General features: G+C 35.1%; 1 protein-coding gene across 2 annotated transcripts in view; it reads left to right on the forward strand.

Moving 5' to 3' along the window:
• ACVR2A (activin A receptor type 2A) overlaps positions 1–25573 on the forward strand; it is a 90755-nt gene that overhangs the window by 41470 nt on the left and 23712 nt on the right. For both annotated transcript variants that reach the window (XM_084893038.1, XM_084893039.1), the window contains exons 2-4: positions 10798–11005; positions 16169–16278; positions 16468–16622. In XM_084893038.1, coding sequence (XP_084749164.1) covers positions 10798–11005; positions 16169–16278; positions 16468–16622 — 473 coding nt within the window. The remainder of the gene's footprint in view (positions 1–10797; positions 11006–16168; positions 16279–16467; positions 16623–25573) is intronic.

Here is a 25573-nt window from a genome sequence, read left to right on the forward strand (position 1 = left end):
CCTTTCCACTTACAAATTACTGAAGAAATTAGAATGAACCTTAACTGAAGTTCCGAAATATCTAATGATTTGTGAGTTTCTTTCTTTTTCTACTTCCAGTGTTTCATTTCGAAAACTAAACCTCTAATTTTTCTCTTATTTTCAAGTTGATATTAAAAGACTTCTCAGATTTTGAAAATATGACTTTTTCACTATTTCTGCTTAGAACCTAAGGGTCAAAGTGCCTGACACAGTGTGTGCCAACACTAAACATTTGTTGAATGCAGATGATGCTCTCTTTGTGGGAAAGACATAGTATCCTATAAGATTTCATTTAACATGTCACTAAAATAGACACTTAAGTATCTTGTCAGGATGAAAGGGGTAGAAGAGGGGAAGTTTATCATTTGTAAATGGAAAAACATAGGGCTCCTATTTTTCCTGTTCTTCAGTTAATTGGAAATAAAAGAATAATATGCTTATTAGACTGGACTTTATTCCAGACAACCTTCTGGATGAAGCTGGGGCTGAGGCGAACCACCGTGGCTATGAGGGCCAAGCCCCCTGCATGAATTTCATGCATTGGGCCTCTAGTCTATCTATACTAATAAAAGGATAACAGGCTAATTAGACCGGATGTCTTCCAGACAACCTTCCCATCGAAGCCGGGCCCTGGTGAAGCCACCCTGCCCCTGGTCCTGGTCACCTGTGCCTATGGCTGCAGCCTGGGCAAAGCCGTCTGGGTCCAGGATTGTGAGAGGCATGTCCGGCTGCCAGTGTAGGCCCAATCCCATAGGTATCGTGCCTAAATCGGCAGTTGGACATCCCCCTAGGGGGCCCGGATTGGAGAGGGTGCAGGCAGGGCTGAAAGACCCCTCTCCCTCTCGTGCACGAATTTCGTGCATCAGGCCTCCAGTAATGTTGTAAGAAGCCTTCTTATATTGATTACATTGAGAAGGAAGCACATCTTTTCTTGCAACCATTACTTTTCTCCTGTTTTTAATAATTAAAAAGGCACAGGGTAGTTGAGGTCTGGAAATATGCCAGGTTTTCTTGAACTGTCCTAGAAAAATAATCTTCAGTGTGGTCCCAGGTGTTAGTTAATTGAATCAGAAATTTTGAGTGTTGTGAATTGCTCTTTTGCTGGCTCCTATAAACATATACTAGAGGCTTGGTGCACAAATTCGTGCATGGGTGGGGTCTGGCCTGCCCAGATTGGGGCCGAATGGGGCCAGGCAGGGTTGGCTGAGTTATGGGCAGCAGGCAGCTGGCGGGCCAGACCTGCCCCTGATTGGGGTAGGGGGGCCGATCTGGTGGTGGTGCCAGCTGGGGTAGAGGCCATGAGCAGTTGGTTAGCTGGCCCTGCTTCTGTTCAGGGGGATAATTTGCATATTAGCCTTTTATTTATAGGATTCTTGCTTTATGTATTCAGACAAGTGAAGTTCTTTGCTAATAGATGATAAGAATCAGTGCTTTGTTCTGAACTGTCAATCAAATATACCAACCTGATGTAAATTTCTGCCCAAACAGATGTCAGGTCATTCCTTAGGAGGATGAGGATGGTTACTTTTATAAATGAATGCTCTCTGGATTCTGATGCCTTTATATTGTATTTTCTTTGCCTGTATGTCAGTGTATCTATGTCTTTCACTTTTAAAGAATATTTTCTTTCTTTTGGTTCTTTTGGAAGAATACATTGCAAAGGGTGTCTTTTGTTATTTAGTAGTTTAGTAACTGTGTGCAGGTAGTTAGCATCTTTATTGAATAAGCCTGTGTAGAGAGTACCTTCTGTATATAGTGAAGAGTTTAAGAAAAAAGGTCCTCTAAAAGTTTTGCTAATACAGAAATGCACATTTTTGTATTAGACTCTATATACAATTAAGTAGATTAAGATATAGGCAAATTGTAAGGAATTTATTTAAAGGGGGCTGGGCTGCTTGCCTCTTTTATAAGAGAAAATATTACCATTACAAAGTTTGTGCTCTCTTTGGAACTCTAAAACTTTATGTTGTGGATTGTTAAAGATTTGGAAAAATGAGCAACTTATATATACTTCTCACATCTTGGTCTGTATAAAAGTAGATACATACTTATTTTGGAACTATGTACATGGGGAAAATTAGTCATTTATGAGTTATGATGTTGAAACATTAACGATGGTTATCTTAGTGATTTGTCAGGAATGAACATTAGGAGTCCTTAAATATCCTATAGTTAAATGTTGACTTCTAAGTACTTTTGCTCTTATTCCACATGCACATGCATACACTGTATATAGTGTCACAACACACATTTATCTTATTAATTTATTCTATATTAAGTTTTGTTTTTAGTTTATAGAACTTGCTCTAGATCAGGGGTCGGCAAACCGCAGCTTGTGAGCCACATGTGGCTGCTATTTGGCCCCCTTGAGTGTGGCTCTTCCACAAAATACCACATGTGGGTGCGCATGTACAGTGCGATTGAAACTTCGTGGCCCATGCGCAGAAGTCGGTTTTCAGTCTGGGCGAGTCTATTTTGAAGAATTGGTGTTAGAACACTCAAGGGGCCAAAGAGCTGCATGTGACTCATGAGCCACGGTTTGCAGACTACTGGTCTAGATGGACAAAATCTTGCACTATGTTGTCAGAATGATAGTAAGTACTAGATAAAAAATTTAACAGGCCAGGCCAAAAAAAAAAAAAAAAAATATGCCTGGAAAGAATGCCAGAAAGTGTTGTGTTTATCTTCAGAATTGATTGGTGGTAGGAAGGTGCTTAGTTAAAGAAATAAGATTGACAGGGCCTAAAATGGTGCATTGCCATGTAGAAGTTTTATTTGAAAATTTATTCTATTTACTCATATTTCTAACCTGTTTATCAGAAGTCTTTTGGAATATTGTGGACTTTATTTTTTTTTTTTGCTAATGCTTAAAAAGAACCCAGGGCAGCCAGATAGGATAGGTGACTTGTGTTCTATGATCGGTATTAATATAGAATAAATGATACAGAAGACATATGATGTCTTTATAGTTGCAATAGAAACAAATTATTAAAATGAGTTATTTTAGTTATTACATAACACAAAAGTAATAAATAAGAATTTTAATATTTTCTTTCCTAATACAAATAATTTTATTTCTAGTATTGTAAATATGAGCAAGGCTATTGGTGATTTTAAAAATAAACCTAGTTAAGTGATTCTGTCTGCTATTTAACTAGAGGCCCAGTGCACGAAATTTGTGCACTGGTGGGTGGCGTGAGGGTGGGAGTCCCTTAGCTGGACCTGCACCCTCTTGTAGTTTGGGACACCTCGGGGAATGTCCACCTGCCAGCTTAGACCCAATCCTGCTCATCAGGCCTAAACCGGCATTCAACACCCTTCTTGCAATCCGGGACTGCTGGCTCCTAACTGCTCGTCTACCTGCAGATTGCTCCTAACTATCTCTGTCTGCCTGATCTCCTCTAACCACTCTGTCTGTCTGCAAATCGCCCCTAACTGCCTTTGCCTGCCGGCCTAATGCCCTTAACGGCTCCCCTGCTGGTTTGATGCCCTCTAACTGCTCCACTGCCAGTTTGATCGCCCCCTAACTGCTCCCCTGCTGGCCTGATTGCCCCCAACTGCCCTCCCCTAACGGCCTGATCCCTACCGGCCTCTGCCTCAGCCCCTGCCACTGTGGCTTTGTCCGGAAGGATGTCTGAACTAATTAGCATATTACCCTTTTATTAGTATAGATTCCCTATGCTGTACTCTATATATCTGTGACTATTTTTGTAACTGGCAATTTATATTTCTTAATCCCTTCACCTTTTTTACCCACCCTGCTTGCTTCCTGCCATCTGGCAACCATAATTTTGTTCTCTGTATGTATGAATTTTAACCAAATCACTTTTATCTTTTCCTTTCTAATACTCGGAGAGACCAAATGAGGGGCAAAGAAAAAAACTTGATCTCTGTATTCTAATTTGCCATTCCTCTTGATACCTGTGGCCATCTGGTTAGCATGTACTAGTAGACCTTTGGTTTTTATTGGGTAGTTAGTAAGGCTTACTGGGTTTCTTTCCATTCCAACAGTTTACTCATTGTTTTCTTTCTTTTCTTTTTTTCCTTTCTTTTCTTTTTTTCCTTTCTTTTCTTTCTTTTCTTTCTTTTCTTTCCTTTCTTTCCTTTCTTTCTTCCCTTTCTTTTATTTTTTCTTTTCCTCTCTTCTCTTCTCTTCTCTTCTTCTCTTCTCTTCTCTTCTCTTCTCTTCTCTTCTCTTCTCTTCTCTTCTCTTCTCTTCTTTTCTTTTCTTTTCTTTTCTTTTCTTTCTATATATTTTTATTGACTTTTTTACTGAGAGGAAGGGAGAGGTATAGAGAGCTAGAAACATTGATCAGCTGCCTCCTTCACACTCCCTACCGGGGATGTGCCTACAACCAAGGCACATGCCCCTGACTGGAATCAAACCTGGGACCCCTCAGTTCAGTCTGATGCTCCATCCACTGAGCCAAACCTGCCAGTGCTCATCGTTTTCAAATTAATCTTAATACTTATTCTATTTTTTTAACTTAAAAAAACTTTATTGTTAAAATTATTACAAATGTTCCCTTTTTTCTCTCATTGACCCCTTATAGCCTGCCCTCCACCCTTCTTTCTTTAAATTTTTGCTGTCTTGCAGACCTGTCTAGATTATATCCAGTATTAAAGACTATAGACTTCTTATGTCTAATAAGAACAGTCTTCTCACATATTCACAACCTTACTTGGTTATGGTCTTTCCTACTTTTGTTTACCTTAACTCTGTCTCTCCTTCAAAGCCCTGACTTAGTCCCATTTTCTCTATAAAGTCTTCTCTTTCTCCTTTGTCCCTGAGAATTGATTTAATGCACATTTATTGAGTTCCTGTACTGTTCCAGGGCACTGGCGGTATAGAGAAGATATCAGGGCTTTGTCTAGAAGCCCTTAGTTTAATGGAGGTTCTAGGTTTTTATCTTAAAATTCTTACAGCATTTATTTATAAATAAATAAGACACCTTATCTTGATGTTTTAATCTAAAGTACAAGTATATAATGTTTTTTTATGTGTAAATATCCTATAAATAACAGGATAACATGCAAATTAACCATCACTCCCTCACAAATATGGAAGCCCCATAGCCACAAGATAGTGGCACCCAGTCCTCTCAGCCCCACTGGAGTCCCCCAGTTAAAGTTTGAGAGCAGGCAGCATGAGTGGCCAGGTGGAATGCTTGCTTCATTGCTATGGAAATGAGGCATGTGTTCCACTCGGCCATGGAGGGCCTCTGGGCCACAGAGAGCCTCTGAGCAGCTGGCGTGGATCGGCCAGGCCCCGCAGAGAGCTACTGGCGTGCAGATTTGTGCGCAGGGATACTAGTACTATATAAAGCAAATTTTTGTATTATATAAAGCAAAGTTTTCTCTGAAAGATTATTTGTCAGAAAAAGTCATTTTATATTTGAGTCCTTACAAAGTTTTCATATTTGAGACTTTCAGTAATTTTATTTTTAATAAAAATACAGTGTTTGGAGAACACAGACAATCTTGAAATGATTGTCAGTTCTAGTTTTAAATGCTTATGGAGGTTTCTGGAGGAAATAGGTAGAAGGGATAAAGAGTTTAACAAATAAATTGTTCATGGGGATCAGTGGCTTCGTATCATAATTTGTTGTAAACTATTTACAAAGGTTGTAAAAAATGTAAAAGCTCATTTTTAAAATCAATATTTTAAGTAGTTACTTTTATATACTTATAGAACAATGAAAAAACTACTCTCAGGACTATGTGTTGGATATTTGTGGCTTTGAAAAACATTTCCAGTGACCATATTCTATATGACTACAAAAGGTATTGCTTCTTAAGAAATTTTAAACAGAAGTAACGATTATTTACACTTCGATACTTTTAGATGTCTCAAAAGAAAGTAATGAGATGACATCTGTTGAAAGATGTATGTGAAGTTTGAACAAAACTGTTTTATAAAATTTTTGTGCTTTGATTTTAAAAACATAAAACTAAATTAATGAATTAAAATAAGTATACACTGGGCTGTTTCATATACATGTACAAAGGTTTATATTTTAGTTTGGTAAAAAAAAAAATTAAATATCTTCTCATTGGGGGAAAATTGGGGAATCCTTCATGATGAACTAATAAAGTGCTGTTTATATTTACTTATATTAGGGTTTCTTGGTGCCATGAAGGATTGTACTATACCAGACTTTCCCAATTACTTAATTTACCTAAAATTATTCCTTAATATACTGTTTTTTATATTGTTTTGCTTTTTATTTATAGTATAAAATGTTTTGGATTAAATGCATCATTCAGTTTGATCTTCCTTCCATAGCTGATGCTTTTTGGACATGTGTTCTACCTCTTAAGTGGCAGGAAGCAATGACGTGAAAGGGAATTTTTTTTTCAAGTAGAACTAAGTTGTATATGGGAGTAACAAGTTTAGGGAAGGCATTCAGTTGCATGCCTGTTTATATTATATTCTCAATGCCTTATTTATAGTTTCATATAGCATTAGAATACTTTTTCAGAAGCTAGACACAGATTTATAGGTTGTCCAGGCAATTCTTTTTGTTTGTTGGCTGTATATGTAAGAAAGTTGTGAGGGGGTAAGGCTGGTCACAGGACTGTGAAAAACATTGTCTTCTTAATTAGAAAAAAAATTAATGCAATTTCTAATTGTAAAATATATTTTAATGTCATCTACCTTTTTCAGAAGATGGGGAGAAGTAGTAGTTGGTAAGTTTTTTATTCAGTTTTTATTCATTAGTTATTGTTTGTGTTGGGAGGGCAAGTAAATAGTCTTGGACCCAATGGCATTCTGACATGTAAAAGGACATATATAGTCAGGTAATTAAAAACAGTGAATAAAATAAAATAAAAATTAATATTGTAAGTAGTGTGCATTTTGGGGGAAGGAAAAGTTCCGATTAAAGAACTTATTAGAATTTTGTTATATCTTCCTTGAAAAATCATGAAATTGTCACATATGTGAGAGCTGGGCTTTTAGGAACTACTAGAATGATGATAGATAACAAAGGGAGGGCATTCATGAAAAATATTTAAACCGTGTCCCATTGCTCCAGCATCATTTATTGAAAAGGCTCTCTTTCCTCCATTGAATTGCTTTTGATAATTTGTCAAAATTAATTGGGCATATTTGTATGGATCTGTTTCTGGATTCTCTTTCTGTTTCATTGATCTTATATCTGTCCTGCCAGTACCACACATATGGTAAGCCTTACCATAAGAAAGTTATTTCTCCCACTTCATTCTTCCTCACAAATTTTTAGAATAAATTCATTTATGTTTAAAAGGAAATTGCTGAGATTCTGATATGAACTAGAAATGTTTAGGTTAATCCAGTTCAGATCAAAGTTTAGAGAAAATTGACATAATTATTATGTTGAATTATCAATCCATGAATACAGCATGTCTTTCCAAGTATTTGTCTTTGATTTTTCCCATCAACATTTTATAATCTTCACTAGAGGCCCCAGTGCAAGGGGGGTTGGGGTGGTGGTCTATGTCCCTCAATCCAGGCTGCACCCTATTCAATTTGGGACCTCTCAGGGGATGTCTGACTGCCCTCTCACAATCTAGGACTGCTGGCTCCCAACTGCTTGCCTGCCTGCCTTTCCTGGTTGCCCCTAACTGCTTCTGCCTGCCAGCCTGATCACACCCTAACCACTTCCCAGTCTGTTTGCCACTGACTGCCTTCCCCTGCAGGCCTGGTCACCCCAATTGCCCTTCCCTGAAGTCCTGGTCCCACCCAACTGCTCTCCCCTGCAGGCCTGGGTTCCCTCCTATTGCCATTCTTTGCAGGCCTGGTCACCCCCAACTTCCCTCCTCTGCTGGCCTGGTCACTCTTAACTGCATTCTCCTGCAGGCTTGATCGTCCCCAACTGCCCTCCCTTGCAGGCCTAATTCCTCCTAACTGCTGTCCCCTGCTAGCTTGATCACCCACAATTGCCCTCCCTTGCAGGCCTGGTCCCTCTCAACTTCCCTGTTCTGCTGGCCATCTTGTGGTGGCCATCTTATGTCCACATGGGAGCAGGATCTTTGACCCCATGGGGGCAGCCATCTTGTGTGTTGGAGTGATGGTCAATCTGCATATTACTCTTTCATTAGATAGGATAGAGGCCTGGTGCATGGGTGGGGGCCAGCTGGTTTGCCCTGAAGGGTGTCCTGGATCAGGGTGGGGGTTCCCTTGGGATGTGGGGTGGCCTGGGCAAGGGGCCTGTGGTGGTTTGCAGGCTGGCCACACCCCTGGAGATCCAAGTGGAGATCCTGTTATCTGGGGTTTATTTATCTTCTATAATTGAAACTTTGTAGCCTGGAGTGGAGCCAAACCTCCTGCTCACTCCATGGCTGCAGTCATTTCTGTTGGGATTTATTTATCTTCTCTAATTGAAACTTTGTATCCTTGAGTAGAGGCCTGGACCATCCAGGGTGTGTGGAAAGCTTGGCTTTCTCCATTGCTGGGGAAACCCAAGCCTCCCTCCTCCTCTCTGTGGCGGCAGCCATCTTGGTTGGGGCTAATTTGCATTCTCTCTGGCTGGTGGGTGTAGTTGAATGATGGTTAATTTGCATATTACTCTTTCATTGGGTAGCATTATATACATCTTATACATGTTCTCTTAAGTTATATTTAAGTATTTTATTTTCTTAGGAGCAACTTTAACTGGTATTGCAGTTTTAATTTCAATTTCATTTCTTCATTCTGTCAGTAGATAGAAATATAATTGAGTTTTGTGTATTGATCTTGTGTCCTGTGGTCTTAGTGAACTCACTAGTTCTAGCATTATTTTGTTTTAAGACTCCTTGGGACTTTTTAGATAGACAGTCGTGCAATCTGAAAGTAGAAACATTTTATATCTTCTTTTCCAGTCAGTATTCCCTTCCTTTTTTTTTTCTTGCCTTATTGCAATAGCTAGAAATTAATACCTTGTTGGATTGTTTGCTAAAATTTTGTTGGAGACTTTTACATCTAAGTTAATGAGAGATACTAGTCTGTATTACTCCTTTTTTTTTTTTTTTTTTTGTACTATCTTTATCTGCTTTTGGTATCAAGATAATACTGGCCTCATAAAATTAGTTGTGAAGTAATCCCTCTCTGTTACTGGAAGAGATTGTATAAAAATTAGTGTTGGTATTTTATTATGATACTTTATGCTTTATAAAAAAACAAAATGGTTTTCCTCAGGTCTAGTCACATTAGATGAAATTTACTTCTTCCTCATAGGGGGAATATTTTAGATTTGAATATGACTTTTGCAGGCCTATTTTCTGGCCATATAGTCTACCAAATTTCAGGCCGTTTATACTGCTTTTTTATTTTTTTTTAATGATAGGAAAAACAAAGGTCAGTACTAGTCATTGATGCATAGAAAGCACTTGTTAAGTAGAGCAATATCTAATTTAAGTCTAATGCTGGATTCCTTGACTAGACTTACTGATTTACTATAACTGGGCTAAGTGTGAATTATAAAACTATGAAATTATTCATAATATGAATTATGGAATTACAGAATTGAATCAAATGTGGAAACAAGGTAGAGTTACAAAGATTTTCCATCTCTTGTTTTCTAGAAATTTCATAGTTTTAGGTCAGTAATTTGTTTATAATTAACTTTTGCATATGGAGTGAGAGATGAGTTGAGATCATTTTTGTTTTCGTATATAGATGTCTAATTGTTCTTGCATCAGTTGTTGAAAAGACTTTGTTTTCTCTAGTGACATTTATTGGCTGTATATCAATTGGTCATATATGTGTGGGTCTATTTCTGGATTCTTTATTTGTCTCATTGGTGCATATGTCTGTTTTCTAACTAAAATTGCACTGTCATAATTGCTGAAGCTTTATAGTAAGTCTTAAAATCAGATTTTCATGAATTCTCTTTGGTACCTTTTTTTAGAATTATTTTATCCAAAATAATTGTTTCCTTGCTTTCCCATATAACACAAGAGATAATTTCTCTAAAGTTAGTTACAGTGAAAAATTTGAAACCATTAATGAACTTCTTGTCCTCTGTACTACCATTAAACTGTATTGGGCTATCTTGAACATTGAATAGATTTTTCCCCTTGAATGCTTTTGTAACATAACACATAGTTCATTTGAAAAGCATTGGTTTTCTGAATTATATAGACCTTCTAAATATTGGCACATTTCATTATTCAATATTTAAATGTAAATTTGTTAGTATCACTGGTTTCATCAGAAAATCCTTTATGTGTTGGGAAGGTGTCATGCTAATTCGTGGTGGTGGATACAAATTTTCAAAAGTTCTTAATTTTGTGTAAAAACTCAAATTTTTGATGCATACTGTCAGTTGTTTTCCTTGAAGTAACTGGTTTACTTGATTCACTTTTGAGACTCTACCAGATACCCATGTCTGAGATAACCATGGTTGGTTTATTTCAAAACTCAATTATGCAAGGGCTTTTTCTTGAGGTAACCATTTTCAGTATGCAGCAGAAGTGCCTTAGTTCCTATTTTGTCACACAGAATATTGAACTCTCCTTAAAGGTTAAGATTTAATAAAATGAACAATTTTACTGCTTTTCATCAAGGACATTCTTAAGTAAAGTAAAACTGATCTTTTCAGAGAAATCTTGTGATATATGTATTTGCTTTCTCCTATTATGATTGTTACACTTAAAATGCAGTGATTGACCTGGAAACCTATGCCTAATGCTATAACACTAGTAAGAGTAAATTATTGACATTTTCAGAAGATCTGAAGATAGTATATTGGGAGATAATCTTTTATTTTAAGAGAAAATGTAGTTACATTAAGTTTTTGTTTTATTATCTTATAGGTGCTATACTTGGTAGATCAGAAACTCAGGAGTGTATTTTCTATAATGCTAATTGGGAAAGAGATAAAACCAATCGAACTGGTTTTGAACCCTGTTATGGTGATAAAGATAAACGGAGACATTGTTTTGCTACCTGGAAGAATATTTCTGGTTCCATTGAAATAGTGAAGCAAGGTTGTTGGCTGGATGATATCAACTGCTATGACAGGTAAGGAAACATTTCTTTTTTTATGATAGCATGGGATAATTTTTAAAGGGGAAAGATCAATGCATGTATTTTTCACTTTATTTCTTTTTTGTAAACATGGGATTATGAAGACCATCACAACTCTCGAGGCCTGGTGCACAAATTCGTGCATGGATGGAATCGCTCTGCCTGGCTGGTGATCAGGCTGGTCAGGGCCTTCTCGCCCAGTCCTGATTGGGGCCAGTGGCTGGGAAGAGACTGTGGGAGGGCTCCCAGGTGTGTCCAGACCCATCTCACCCAGCAGTCCCAATCGGCCAGACCCCAGCAGCAAGATAACCTATCTGTCAGAGCATCTGCCCCCAGGTAGTCAGTGCACATTGTAGCAACAGGTTGGTCAACTCTGTCAGACATTTAGCATATTAGGCTTTTATATATAGAGATTCTCTAATGACAAGATATGTATTTAAAATAAATGTGACATGTTTATATTTTTTCTTCACTATACTTTAAATAAATGACCAAGTGAGAAGTATAGATGAGAAATATTTCTTTCCTTATATTGTTAGGATTATAAATGTGTTGTTGTTGTTTTAAATGACAATTTTAAGGAAAACGGATTTTTAAAATTGCTTTAAAAGAGAATATATCTGTTGAAAATCTATTCTTAAGGAGATGGAAGCTTAATAAAAAAATAATAAAATATTAAATTTGTTTTTAGGTTTTGTTTTTATTTATGTAGAAGAAATTGATTTTACTACATTTTTCCCTTTTTTTTTTCCTTGCAAAGTAGGCCTTTGTTCTTTATCCCAAGAGACATTTTAACTTGACATTCAGAATGACATCAGAACTAACACAGTCCTCATAGAAAACTACATTTTATTCAAAAGATCTTGTTTAAATTGTTTTATTCTATATTGACAATGAAATGCAGTGGACATGTAATTGACTGTCAGTGATCTTTCTGTGAGGAGTCCCATAGATGTTGGGCTGATTACTTAAACTGCCTGAATTTTTTCATGGCTGGTAGGTGCTGATGATTGGCAGAGGCTGCAAAGTCCTAGATAACTGGACTTTTTGGAGCCCAAAACTGATATACTTGTGGGACACGAGATACTTCCTCTTTGCTTTTAAGTTTCTCTTCTATGATTGATTGACTATATGTGATTAATAGTAAAATGCATTGAATAAGACCATACAAGTTGTATTAGCTCTACTTTTTATTAAAATAGTTATTTTGGTTTATATGTATTATTTAGGTTATACTTCTAAATCTGTGAATTTTCAAGGGATTACTTCTATATAATTATATATTTAAGCTGCATTTCATTTATTAGCCTTTCTATTAGCAAAGGTGATCATTAACTAATATTTGCTATTATGAAAGGTAAGTAGGGCCACTAAGAAAACAGTATAGATCTTCCTAAAAAAAGTTTAACTACCTTACATTTCAGCAATTCTACTTCTGGATATTTATCCAAAAATGAAAACATCAACTGAAAAAGATACATGCACTTTTATGTTTATTGTAGCATTATTTATAATAGCAAGATACGGAAGCAGTATGTGTCTGTTGATAGTGTATGTAATTAAAATTAAAATATATATTTCATGCATAATATATATAATATATAAAACATATAATATTCTATTGTATGCATATAAATCAGCCATAAAAAGGAGGAAATCTTGCTATTTGAAACCATATGGATAAATCTTAATGGCATTATGCTAAGTGAAATAAGTCAGAGGGAAAAAAAACCCCCCATATGATGTAATTTATATATGAATCAAAAAGACAACCCAAAATTCATAGATACAGCATAGTTGTAAGAGACTGAGGGGAGGGGGTGGATGAAATAGGTGAAAGGGGAGAAATGTTGCAAACTTCCAGTTATAAAACATATTAGTCCTAGAATGTAATGTACAGCATGGTGACTATAGTTAATAATACTACATTGTGTGTTTGAAAGTTGCAAAGAGGGTAGATCTTAAAAGTTCTCATCACATGGAAAAAAATTTGTATCGCTCTGGTGATGGATGTTAACTAACCTTATTGTGGTGATCATTTCATAGTCTGTACAAATATCATATTACTAGAGGCCCAGTTCAGGAAATTCGTGCATGAGAGGAGGGTCTCCTCAGCCCAGCCTGCACCTTCTCCAATCCAGGACCCCTTGGGGGATGTGCATGTGCTCAGGATTGGGCCTAAACTGGCAGTCAGACATCCCTCTCACAATCCTGGACCACTGGCTCCTAACCACTCACCTGCCTGCCAAGCCTAACTAGTCCCCTGCTGGCCGGATCACCCCCAACTGCCTTTGCCTGCTGATCTGATTGCCCTCACTGCTTCTGCTCTGCATGCCAGTCTGATTGCCCCCCGCTGACCTAGTTACCCCAAACAACCTGTCGGTTGTCCATTAGATTGCAATGGTCGTTTAGGCTTTTATTATTATAGATTGTTTCATACCTGAAAAATATACAATGTTATATGTTAATTACATATCAATTTTTTTTAAAGGTAGGTAGAAAGAAGTTGCTGGGAAAATGAGATTTGGGAATTATCTTTATCCAAACTTATCTTTCATTAATTAGTTGAGATCAAGGATTTCTCGTGGTTGGTTTTTTTTTTTTTTTTTTTTTTTTTTTTTTTTTTGTGTGTGTGTGTGTGTGTGTGTGTGTGTGTTTGGTAATAAAAAGATACTGTGCTTTTCATCTAAAAGCAGTATTGCTGGAGGTTAAACTTGGCTTGATAATGGGGTGCGGATTGTTCAGTGCAAATGCTTGTTCTTACAGGATAATTACTACACCGACTCTGTTTCTAGGGATTAGATGCTAACTTAAAAGTATGTGAAATTTTGTTTTTATGCTCTGAATTTGATTAAAAAACAGATAATAAGGATAATAAGAAAAGTAGGAGAAAGAAAAAGAAGATTAAAGAAATGTCAAAGTGTGGAAGAAAAGAGTAATAAAAAGAAAAATGAAATTGGATGGCAAAAAGTAATTAGGCTAGGTTAATTTACTTCCCATAGTTTGAGGCATGGTTCTAAATACTAAATATTAAAATTATATATATATATATAGAGAGATTATATATATTATTTATATATATATTAATTATATATATATAAAATTATATATATATATATATATATATATAGAGAGAGAGAGAGAGAGAGAGAGAGAGATAGAAAGATAGAGATATAGATAGAGATATTTCTTTTGCTAAATTGTTAAAAATTTAGCTGTCATTTATCTTTTACTTTCTCCTAAGCAGATGTTGGTATCAATTACATTTTAAAGTTGGGTTTTTTAGACTGCATTCTACCTGAAATATCTTGGGCTTTTCATTATAAAGTTAAATTCAACCTATTATTTTAATAGCCATCATTAAAGTTCAATTTATTTGTAACATGTCTTTAAATCTACCTGATGTTTGTTAGCAATATTTAAATGTTTGATTTTTTTAAGAGAAGAAATAGGTACAGTGGTCCTTCCTTAGTTGCAGTTTTGCTTTGTTTTTAAATATATTTTTTATTGATTTCAGAGAGGAAGGGAGAATGAGAGAGATAGAGAAACATCAGCGATGAGAGTGAATCATTGATCTGCTACCTCCTGCATTCCCCTTCTGGGGATGGAGCCTGCAACCTGTGCGTGTGCCCATGATCAGAATTGAACCTGGGATCTTTCTGTCTGCAGGCCAACACTCTATCCACTGAAGCAAACCAGCTGGGGGTGCTTTCCGTGGTTTCAATTACCTATGGGAATTAAGAGTGTCATTTTTGGGCCCCAAAATATTGCATGGAAAACTCCAGAAATAACTTGATATTGTGAACAGTTTTGAGTGTGGTAAAGAAATCTCGTGCTGTCCTACTCACAACTGGAATCATAGCTTTGTTCAGTGGATGTAGGTTGTATATGTTACCTGCTCATTAGTCACTTAGGTGTTTTGATTATTGGGGGGGGGGGGGGGAGGAAAACCACTATTAAATAACTTTTATTACAGTATATTGTTATAATTGTTCTATTTTATTAGTTATTGTTAATCTCATATTGTGCCTAATTTATAAATTAAACTGAATCATTGGTATGAATATATAGGAAAACACAGTGTCTGTAAGGTTCAGCACTATCCTTGGTTTCAAGCATCCACTGGGGTCTTGAAACTTTTCCCCTGCGGATAGGTGGGGGAACTACTGTATAGCTGTTTCTTAGTGATTGATTAGGATTTGTTCTACAGGCTAATTTCTGGTCTTTTCAGTAACTTAGGTTCTCTATAGAAGGCTGCCTCCGCCTTCCCCTCCAGATCAACCTACCTTGAATCAGTTTTTGAGTTACTAGGTTCTATGTTTGTTGTTACATATTGTTCTTGTTGCTTATTATTCATTGTGTTCAGGGTATTTAAATCTGCTACTACAAAAAAAAGGCACTTAATTCCCAAGGCCTGATTTGGTCTCTAATATTGAGATATATTCTACTGTGAGGAATGAACTTGCATTACTTTGTATTTGTGTATTTGAGTGTATACATACGTATTTATATGTACATGATATAGTTTTATATATAGTGTTCAGTGTTTGTATTTCTAAAATGGGCAAGCTATATTTCTTGTGAGAAAAAGCACTCATAGACCAAATTTATTCATTGGCTTAGGTTCCTCTTTCAGTTTTCTAATAATGAAACAACAGAAAGATGGTTTATTTAGATTGATCATTAAAAACTGAGCAGAAACCGGTTTGGCTTAGTGGATAGAGCATCGGCCTGCTGACTGAAAGGTCTCAGGTTCAATTCCAGTCAAGGGCATATACCTTGGTTGCAGGTACATCCCCAGTAGGGGGTGTGCAAGAGGCTACTGATCAACGATTCTCTTTCATCGATGTTTCTAACTCTCTATTCCTCTCTCTTCCTCTCTGTAAAAAATAAAAAAATATTTAAAAAAAAAAAGCCTGCATTAAAGCAATAGTGTCAATGAACCAATGTGATTGTTATAAAATCAGCTGTTTGTTTTATTCTAATTTAGTAACAGGATTCCAAGGACAGTTTTGAATTTTAAGAATTGATCATTGGATATTAATAAAGATCTTAAAGTTAACTATAAATGACTTAGTATTTTATCTCTGGGAAGAACTTGAGAAGAATACCTGTTATAGTATAATGTTGATTTTCATTATTTCTCTTTGTTTGCAGGACTGATTGTATAGAGAAAAAAGACAGCCCTGAAGTATATTTTTGTTGCTGTGAGGGCAATATGTGTAATGAAAGGTTTTCTTATTTTCCGGAGATGGAAGTCACACAGCGTAAGTTCACAGGGAAAATGCCTGGGTCTCTTTAGTAGATGGAAAACGAAGTATATTTGTGTTAATAGGATAATTTACTCCTACCTCTTCTACTTTTATTTTTCTCTTAAAATTTGATCCTACAATAAATACTTATTATAAAATTTTGTAGATAAAATCTGAGTTGTTTTTTTCCTTCCCTTTCCACAGCTACTTCGAATCCAGTTACACCTAAGCCACCATATTACAACATCTTGCTCTACTCCTTGGTGCCACTTATGTTAATTGCAGGGATCGTTATCTGTGCATTTTGGGTGTATAGACATCATAAGATGGCCTACCCTCCTGTACTTGTTCCTACTCAAGTAAGTTATTGTCTCATACTTTGTGCTGCTTTAACTTGCATATTTTACAGGAATATTACTGTGATAAAATCCACCAGTTTGTTACAATTCATTTTCCTTTAATTTTTTTTTAATATTTCTACAGTTAATCTTAGCCAAAAGGCTGAGAAGCTATTGAATATTTTTTATCATGGAAAAATATAGCTAATTTTGCAAACTTACTAATTTGCTATGTCCTAAACTTTTCTCACTTAAGTGTTGAGTAGACTAGATTGAAGGGTTTCCCCATTCCTGTTTTTCTTGTCATAATACTTTACAGTGTGAGATTCACCCTGCTTTGTTTATTATGATGTAACTGATGATGGAGAAGGGAAAACATTTATCCCCCTTTCCATTCTCTCCTCCATTCCCAAATTTTTGTGCCTGTTTTCAAGACTACTTGCCAAAATATCCTTCTAACCATGAATAGGGACCCCTTAGGTAACTAGGAAAGTGTGGAAAAGAGAGGTTCACAAAAGCTTCAGGAAGATATGTCACTAAAAATGTTGTTGGGAGGAATTTCTCATCATGTATTGTTGGCAGTTCCAAATATATTTTTGTTTGCAAAATAAATAAATAAAAAAAATTTTTTTTTTTTAAATGTCCTTGATTCTTACTTCTCTGAGCCAGAATATATCTGAAAATATAGCTGTGGTGGGTAGCCAGATTAAATGCATGAAATTTTCCTCATTCTTTATCATATAGACAGTTGTTGGCTCTAGTCCAGGGCTTTATAAGGACTTTAATATAAATAGTTGATATTCTATAGGCTGAGCAAAGCTGATAACTTTTGGTTATATTTGCTTGAGACATTTTTAAACTCTAGTTTTTACTGTTTTAACTCTTAAGAGCAGATTACCTCAGCCTCTGGATCTCTTTGTTTAACTTTCTTTCTCTAATACAGTAGGATTAATGGTTAAAACTCGATAGAAGAAAATGGTAAAGCCCTATAATTTAATGGCCAAAACAACTTCTTCTCTTTAAGCTTTATTTACATAACGTATTTCTTTCTCAGTACTTGCCGCAATCTGTTAGCATTAGATCATTCATCCCCATAATCTTTGTAAAATGTGTATATGGAGGAATAAACCTGAGGTTAAATACTTGATTCAATTAGGTAAACACACTATTTTGAAATATTTTAACTTTTAGACATTAGTAATCAAGTTGTGTGCCAATATAAAATAATCCCTAAGAAGTATTTTATAATAAAAAATATTAGTGTCCAGTAAATAGATATAGTTTAATCCATAAGGTCATAGGATAATACACTTTAATCTTCTGTTGGTGGTAACTATTTTAATAATAAATACCTACATTTAGGAGAGAGAGCATTTATCTTTATTATTATAGTGGTGTCCAAATGTACCTTACTTACATTTGTGGTGTGATAGAAACTAAATGGAAACTACATTTAAAAACAACTTCGTTGTTTCTTAGTAAAACTATAAGAAGAATATAATCTTATAGATAATATTGATTATATACTATGTGATAGGAAAGTATAGTTGAACATTTTTTTAAAAGGGCTTGATATAATATATTAGGCTACTTTAATTAGAAATGCTAATTAATTCTAGGGTTTAAGGAAAGATGCAGTTATTATTCATAAATAGCTAAGAGCCAGGTATCTTTAATAGTATTCATCTCTGTGGGTTTTAGATATTTGTTGCTATGGTTAATGTTATTGTACTCATTTATTTGATACTTGAATTGTTTTGTGGTGAATTTGAATAAATTGTATGAATTACTGAAAAATGAGGAATGAGTTAGTTGGAAGGTTTTTGATGGAATGACCTAGAATGGTCAACCTTTGTTATTAAAAATAAAATAAAAGACTTGCCTGACATTATGCTTTCCTTCTGTCATAAACTGTGCTGTGGAAAAGGGAGCATTGTCATCAGTGTGGTATTTCTCTTGTGTCAACTTCACAGTGTTTCAGAAACTGTAGTACCACTCTTTCAGTCTCATTTTGGGTGAGAAAATTATGTGAACTAGTTCTGCAAGATGACTTAGGGGCCATCTTGTTACAACATACTGAGTTTTATCTATTTAAAAATAATTACTGAAAATTACATCAAGCATTTATTGAACATTTAGAGTGTATCAGAATACTGGTAAGTTATGTATATGTAGAAATATATAATTTAGATAAGAATATATAAAACTATATAAGATACATAATTTTCCCTTCATGATTTCCAACTTGTGACTGGTATATGAGATCATTTTTAGATGCATTTTTGTATAAAAATAAAAATTACTGAACCACACCCCAGAACTATAGAATGGGGCCTAGGATATTATGTTTCTAATAAGTTTCCCAGGTAATTTTGGTGACAGCCAGGTATGAAAAGCCCTGATTTGATTTTAATTACAGGATTATTTATATAGTTTAATTTCTACTTTATAGATAAAGAATTAGAGACATAGCAAAGCTCACAACTATTGGAGCTGGAATCTAAACCAAGGACTCTGACAACTAAAGCTTTGCTTTTATTGGTTATGCTGTTCTACTTCTCATTTTCTACAGAACAGTTGCCTCAGGGGTTTCAGATAATTCTAAACATTCCTGCCATCTCAGAATCATTCTATAGGCCTTTTTATTTTCCTACTTTGGGATGTTGAATAAATAACAAGCAATAAAACAATAAAAATGAGCAATAGTATGATCACATCATCTCTAATAGGACAAAAGGAAACATAAGTCATGTTCATGTTTTCCATTAAAAACTTTTAACACATTTTAGAATAGGGTTTATAAACTTTGTTTGGGTTGAAAGTAAAGATTGTTGTGTGTCTGAGTTGATAGTGCCAGTACCTACTTGGTATTCAAGGCTTTTTTGAGGGAGAGAAGTAGGTAGGGAAGACCTATTACACATTTGAAATCTTAAAGTGACTTCTGTATTTCATCCCATATTCATGTCCCCATATTCCAAGTTTAATTCCAAGACCAGTTAGAAAAATATCTTACATGCTTGTTGTGGATATCTAAACCATTCTTTCTCTAAATTCTTGAAACACTTTTAGACAATGATGTAAAATTTGTCATTCATTTTCTTAGGGAAATTTTTCCTTAGAGCTTTGGCTAAAGGCTGGTTTGTGGATTAACTGCTCTGTTGTAAGACATTAGTGGTGATATCTTTTCATGATGATACTTATTGATGAGTCATTCCTATAGTAAGAACTATACTGGAAGATTTACAGGGATTCTCAACAGAGCAAAAGTCTGTGCTGATAAAGTTACATATACTGTGCTCATTCATTGATCTCATCTTTTATTGTCCTTGGGGGGGGGGGGTAGATAAATTCTATGGGATATACTGGAGAACTGAGATATCAACATATATCTTCTTGCTAAGCTACTTCTATGTGACAGCTTAGCAAGAAGATGTATGTTGATATCTCAGTTTCATGGTATCACTGTCTTCATAATCATCCTGAATGAAAGCCTTGGAGACAAGTGCTTCTCCTACTCTTGGCTCTGTCCATTCACTATTCATCCCTTCTGTTCCTAGTGTAGTTCAGGACATTATGGCATCCAGTGCTAAGATTATTTCTATAATCTTGTAGCTGGTCTTCTTGCTTCCAGTTTTCTTTCTTCATCTGTACTAATGCTGTAGAATACTTGTCTGATTATGTTATTTCTGTGCTTTAAAGCTATTTGAGAGTTTTCAAAGGATTAAATACAAAATATACAAAGTTTGGAGCATGATGTGTAGTCTTCTACACTTTGTCTGCCTTTTGATTTTTTTCTCCTATTGCAGCCTAAGCCATCCATCATATCCATCTAGAATGGTATTAGTTATGTGCCTTCCTTGAGGGAATTGAGAAAATAGTGCTCAAGTCAGTTTCAGTTTTCTGTGATGCAGATGAGTAACTCTGGTTGAGAAAGGCTCTAGTCATCTGTATATGTGTCATTCTCACACTTAATCGTAAACTCCTTGAATAAATAACCTGTGTTTGTATCACTACTGTATTTCAAACAGTATTTGCATGTAATAACTATTCTGTAAGTGATGAATTGCTAAATTGACTTTATTGTATTTAGAGTTATACTAAGATGATAATCCACTATGCCCAGGGATTCATTTAATAAACATTTAGATGCTCTAAAGCTTTGCTTTAAGATGAATCTTGAGGCTGTATTTCTTGGGGGTAAAATAAGTTGAAGTCTCCCAGGGTTTTATAAGAGAATGCCATTATTCAATTCTTTATTTAATCACAATCTTAAAGTATTCTTTGGATTGTATCACCTATGTCACTTTTCTTTTGCCTGTGTTGAAACTGTCTTTCTACATGTAAAAAGAGCCTCTTAATAATCTTTAGTGAGTAAACTGATCATGAACTGGTTTTTCTAGTGTCAGTGAGTCATGAATGTGAGAGAATTGATGCATTCACTTTGTTATTAAGAAGTCTTAATGTGGTTTCAATAAAACTATTTGCATCACTTTCATAACCATATTTGAGCTTAAATTTCTTGCTTATAAGATCTTTATTTGTGCTGATAAAAAATACCACTTGATAAGAAAATGCATTTTAGCGACTAGAAACTAACCTGCCTTAACAAGATAAGAAGTTAGCTTCTTGTTAAAAATTTAAATATATAAACAGCACTATAGTATTGTAACATTCATACTTTTAAAATGCATTGATCTTTTCAGTTCTTATGTCATGACATTTTTGTCTAGGTTTTGGTCTGATAAGGACTAAAAACTTTCACATGTTTGACAAGATACCTAGTTGGGCACACAGAATAATCCAATTGACCTTAATATTAAAGTAATTATAGGTTGTCTTTTTATGCTATGTCAAATTACTGTGCACTGAGAAACCAAGCCATCTTTGAAATGCTTTGTAGGATTTTCCTGTTGAACATGAATTTATATATGTACTCATTTAAAGTTAATAAGATACTGAAAGGGGCAGTATATCATCATTCAAACAAGTCAGTTTAGGAAAGTATGTTCCTTCTTTATTTGGTTGGATGTAGGGGACATTTACTAAATTTCATTAACTATTTAATATACTAATATTAAGTAATACCTGCAAAATAAATATTACATCTATAGAAGCATATTTTGAAATAGATTGCTTATTAAATGCTTGGAGTTTATGAACACATCTCTTGCTTTTTCTATATCTCTTGCTTTCTCTTTTGAAAATTGTCTTCTATTTAAAATCAGTGCTTACTTGTAACAAGACAAATTATACAGCTGAAAGTTTGTATGTACCCCCCCAAAAAGGGGAAAGTCATTTGTTCTTTCTCTCTTTTTTAAATCAGTTTTCTGAAATAACCAATTCTAACAGGCTGGTGTATATCCCTTGACATCTTGAATCTCATTTGTTTTCCCCCTCTTTTTTAAACTGTAAAATGTTACTCCACGATGTATACTAAGGACAGCTTTTCAGCTCAGTACTTCTAATCGATCTCATTTTGATTAAATGATGCTGATTTTAGGTGAAATGTAGTGGAACTTTAATGTGTGCTCTTAAAATATCAAAATTTGTTGAATTATTCCTTTAGAGTTTGTGTTAGGTTTCTGATAAGAGCAGGAACCTACATTCCACAAATGTTTTCACTTTATTATTTTAGCATGCTTAAAATATGGTGATACAATGCTATTGTTTTATGCTTGAAGATATATCTTTTTTTGCGGGGGGGGTACATGCTTTAGAAATAGTACAGGGCTCTTCCTTCTGTGTTCCACCTTTGTGTGATTGTTTTTATATTGGTAATCTAAATTAAAACTTACTTTTATATATACTTCTATACTAATTGTTGAAAAAATGTCATAAATTATCCATAGACATACAGCTTGAAAAAAAATTACTCTCATTAGGCATATGTAAGCTATTTCAATTACATATACACAGATAGAGCCATTTTGAGATTGGCTGAAATCCTGTGTTCAAAAGCAAAAGGAAGGGAAGGGAAGAAGGGGGGAAAAGAAAAAAAAGCTATGTCAAAAGCTTAAAGTAAGTTAATGCTGTACATTAAAATTAAAGCACCTTGTTTCTAAGACTGACTTTCATTTAAATTAAAAAATGTTGAATTCAGTTTTTCTTTGACCTATGGAGAGGACCCATTCTGCCAATTTACAAATGGGGCTGATGCATGTAGACCAGAGGACATTATTTCTTCTTGCCTGCAAGGAGATGGTAGATAGGAAGAAGTAAGTTTGCTTTTGCTTTTCTCTCTATTCTTTATTTCCAGGACCTCATCCTGGATCTGTTTTTTCACTCCTAGCTACTTCATTGCTATCAAATCTTTTTCTATTAACTTGAGATTATAAAAATGAAAAAAAAAAGTCCATTTATTAGTGAAAGCTGCTCATATCAGATAGTCTGGGAGGTATGCAAGTTTGTTTGTTTTGTTTTTTGTTTACACACCTAATGCTTGAGGGCCCATCGTGAGCCAGGCACTATGCTGGGTGTGCAGTGGTAAGTAGCACCAGGACAGTCCTTGCTAGTAGCCCTTTTGGAGCCCACAGTTAATACTTAGATGAATGAAAAGTAGGTTGGTTCATTGGTTGTTTGACTTTACAGTTTGGAAATGAAGGATATAGAGAGTAAGAAGGGAGTTGCTTCAATAACTTTGGGCAATGATGGAGGAAAGGAGAAGTACCTGATTCTAGCTCTGTAGTGATTAGGAGAGGAGCCACATCTGGGGTGCTCAATTAATGTTAAGTCCTCAATACGCGTTAGCTATTATTGCTAACAGAATAACAATTTCAAAATTGTACTCAAAATGCATCATTGTCATTGAAACCATTGTAGGTACATGTCAATACTGTGTTTCCCCAAAAGTAAGACATCCTCCGAAAATAAGACCTACTTACAGGTTTCCTTCTGAGTGAAATATAGGCATTCCCCCGAAAATAAGGCCCCCCTAGGCTAAACATGAGAGATTTGGTCCACTGATTCTGAAAGAAATGGAGTCACAAGAAATTCACCAGGAAACTCAGGAATTGGATTGTTATGATGATGTTCCAGAAGATGATGACATAATTGTCATTGAATAAATGAGTAAATTCTTGATACTGTAGGATTCACAGTTTGTCTGGTTTGTGTTGACAACTACCGTACTACCGTACCATATACAGGTAATAAATTTCCTTTATTTTTCATTTAACAATAAATGTGTACGGTATTCTTCTTCATGGAAAAATAAGACATCCCCTGAAAATAAGACCTAGCGCATCTTTGGGAGCAAAAATTAATATAAGACACTGCCTTATTTTCGGGGAAACAGGGTACTTTGAGATTAATTTAGTGTAATAAAATATTTCATTTTGACTCAAGTACTATACAGAGCACTTACGATTAACTCATTTAATCTTTCAACATCCCATGATTTAGGTCCTGTTTTAAATCCATTTTATAGAATAAGAAAACCAAGACAAAGATAGGTAAATAAGTTAGCCTAGAGTCAGTTTGCTTATTGGCAAAAATGCCTGTTCATTTATATCCAAGGATTTAAATACATTGAATTAATTTCAATTTAATGGCTTATTTCTGTAAATAATGTGGGGTTCATAAAAAACTAAAATAGGGTGAGAGTAAAGATCACAGTACATAAATTACATTTAAAAAAGTTTTTATAGTGAGCATAAATAGACTTAAAGATAAGCATAATCACTTTACCATATCACAATATATTAATGTATAGCATCATGGTCCTTTTCCTTTTCTCAGCCTTACTTGCAGAATGCAAGTGCTGAAATGTACAAAAATTTTTCATACCAGTAAAATCTGATGCTACTGAGCAGGAACTAAAAGGAGAATGGGCATCCCTACATCTCTTTCAGACTTTCACCGCAGGGCTGGCTACCCTAAGGAACTCACAGCTTCTTAGGGAACGTGTTCAGAATTCTAATTTCATCCATCTTGGTCTGTTTTTGCTTTGCTTTCAGGATGGTTAGGTGAGAGAAACTGTAGGAAGTAGGAGTTGATATATCACAAGAATTTTGAAACTCTATTTGGATTGGAATCATGGCTGTGCATTTGACAGTATCCTTATTATTGAATCTGTTAATGTATAATGTCTTGCTTTCCTTAGCTCAGACACATTTGTCCTCATACACACACTGTGTTATTTCTTTATAGATTCTATTTCTATCTACTTGGCAATAGTCTTTTTATAATTAGCGATTGTAAAGTTTCTTAGAATGTAAGATAACTAGATGACTAAGAGGAGATAAATTTAGAATTTATCAGTTTTCAAATACTTTGGGTAGAGTATTCTTAATTCTTAATAGTTCTAAGAAGTTTTTGAGTGATATCAGAATAGTTTAAGTAGGGGAAAATGTATATTATATATCATATATATTTATAGTATGTAAATGAACCTAAATCCCTATTTCTAGGAAGATTTCTTTGTATTCCAGTTTTGTATATCTTACTGGCTACTAAATGTCTCCACCTAGATGTCTCTAAGCACTTAACATTTAAGGATAGTGCTCTCTCTCAAACCTGTTTCTCAGTAAATGGAACCAATAATTATTTGGTTGTGCAAGTCAGAAATGTAAGATAGGTCCTCATGTTGCTTTTGTACCTTATCTTCTCCCCCCCCCTCTCTTTATTGATTAAGGTATTAATATGTGTCCTTATCTCTCCCCTCCCCCCACCCCCACTCATGCCCTTACCCCCTGGTGTCTGTGTCCATTGGTTAGGCTTATATGCATGCATACAAGTCCTTTGGTTGATCTCTCCCCCTTACTCCCTCCCTCCCCTACCTTCCCTCTGAGGTTTGACGATCTGATCAATGCTTCTCTGTCTCTGGATCTGTTTTTGTTCATCAGTTTATATTACATAGATGAGTGAGAGTGTGTGATATTTATCTTTCTCTAATTGGCTTATTTCGCTTAGCATAATGCTCTCCCTTATCTTGCTAGCTTTAATATTTATTTCATTTCTTAAGGATCCTCTTC

This window comes from Pipistrellus hanaki (genome assembly GCF_964339955.1).
Source record: "Pipistrellus hanaki genome assembly, chromosome: 8".
NCBI classification, from domain to species: Eukaryota; Metazoa; Chordata; class Mammalia; order Chiroptera; family Vespertilionidae; genus Pipistrellus; species Pipistrellus hanaki.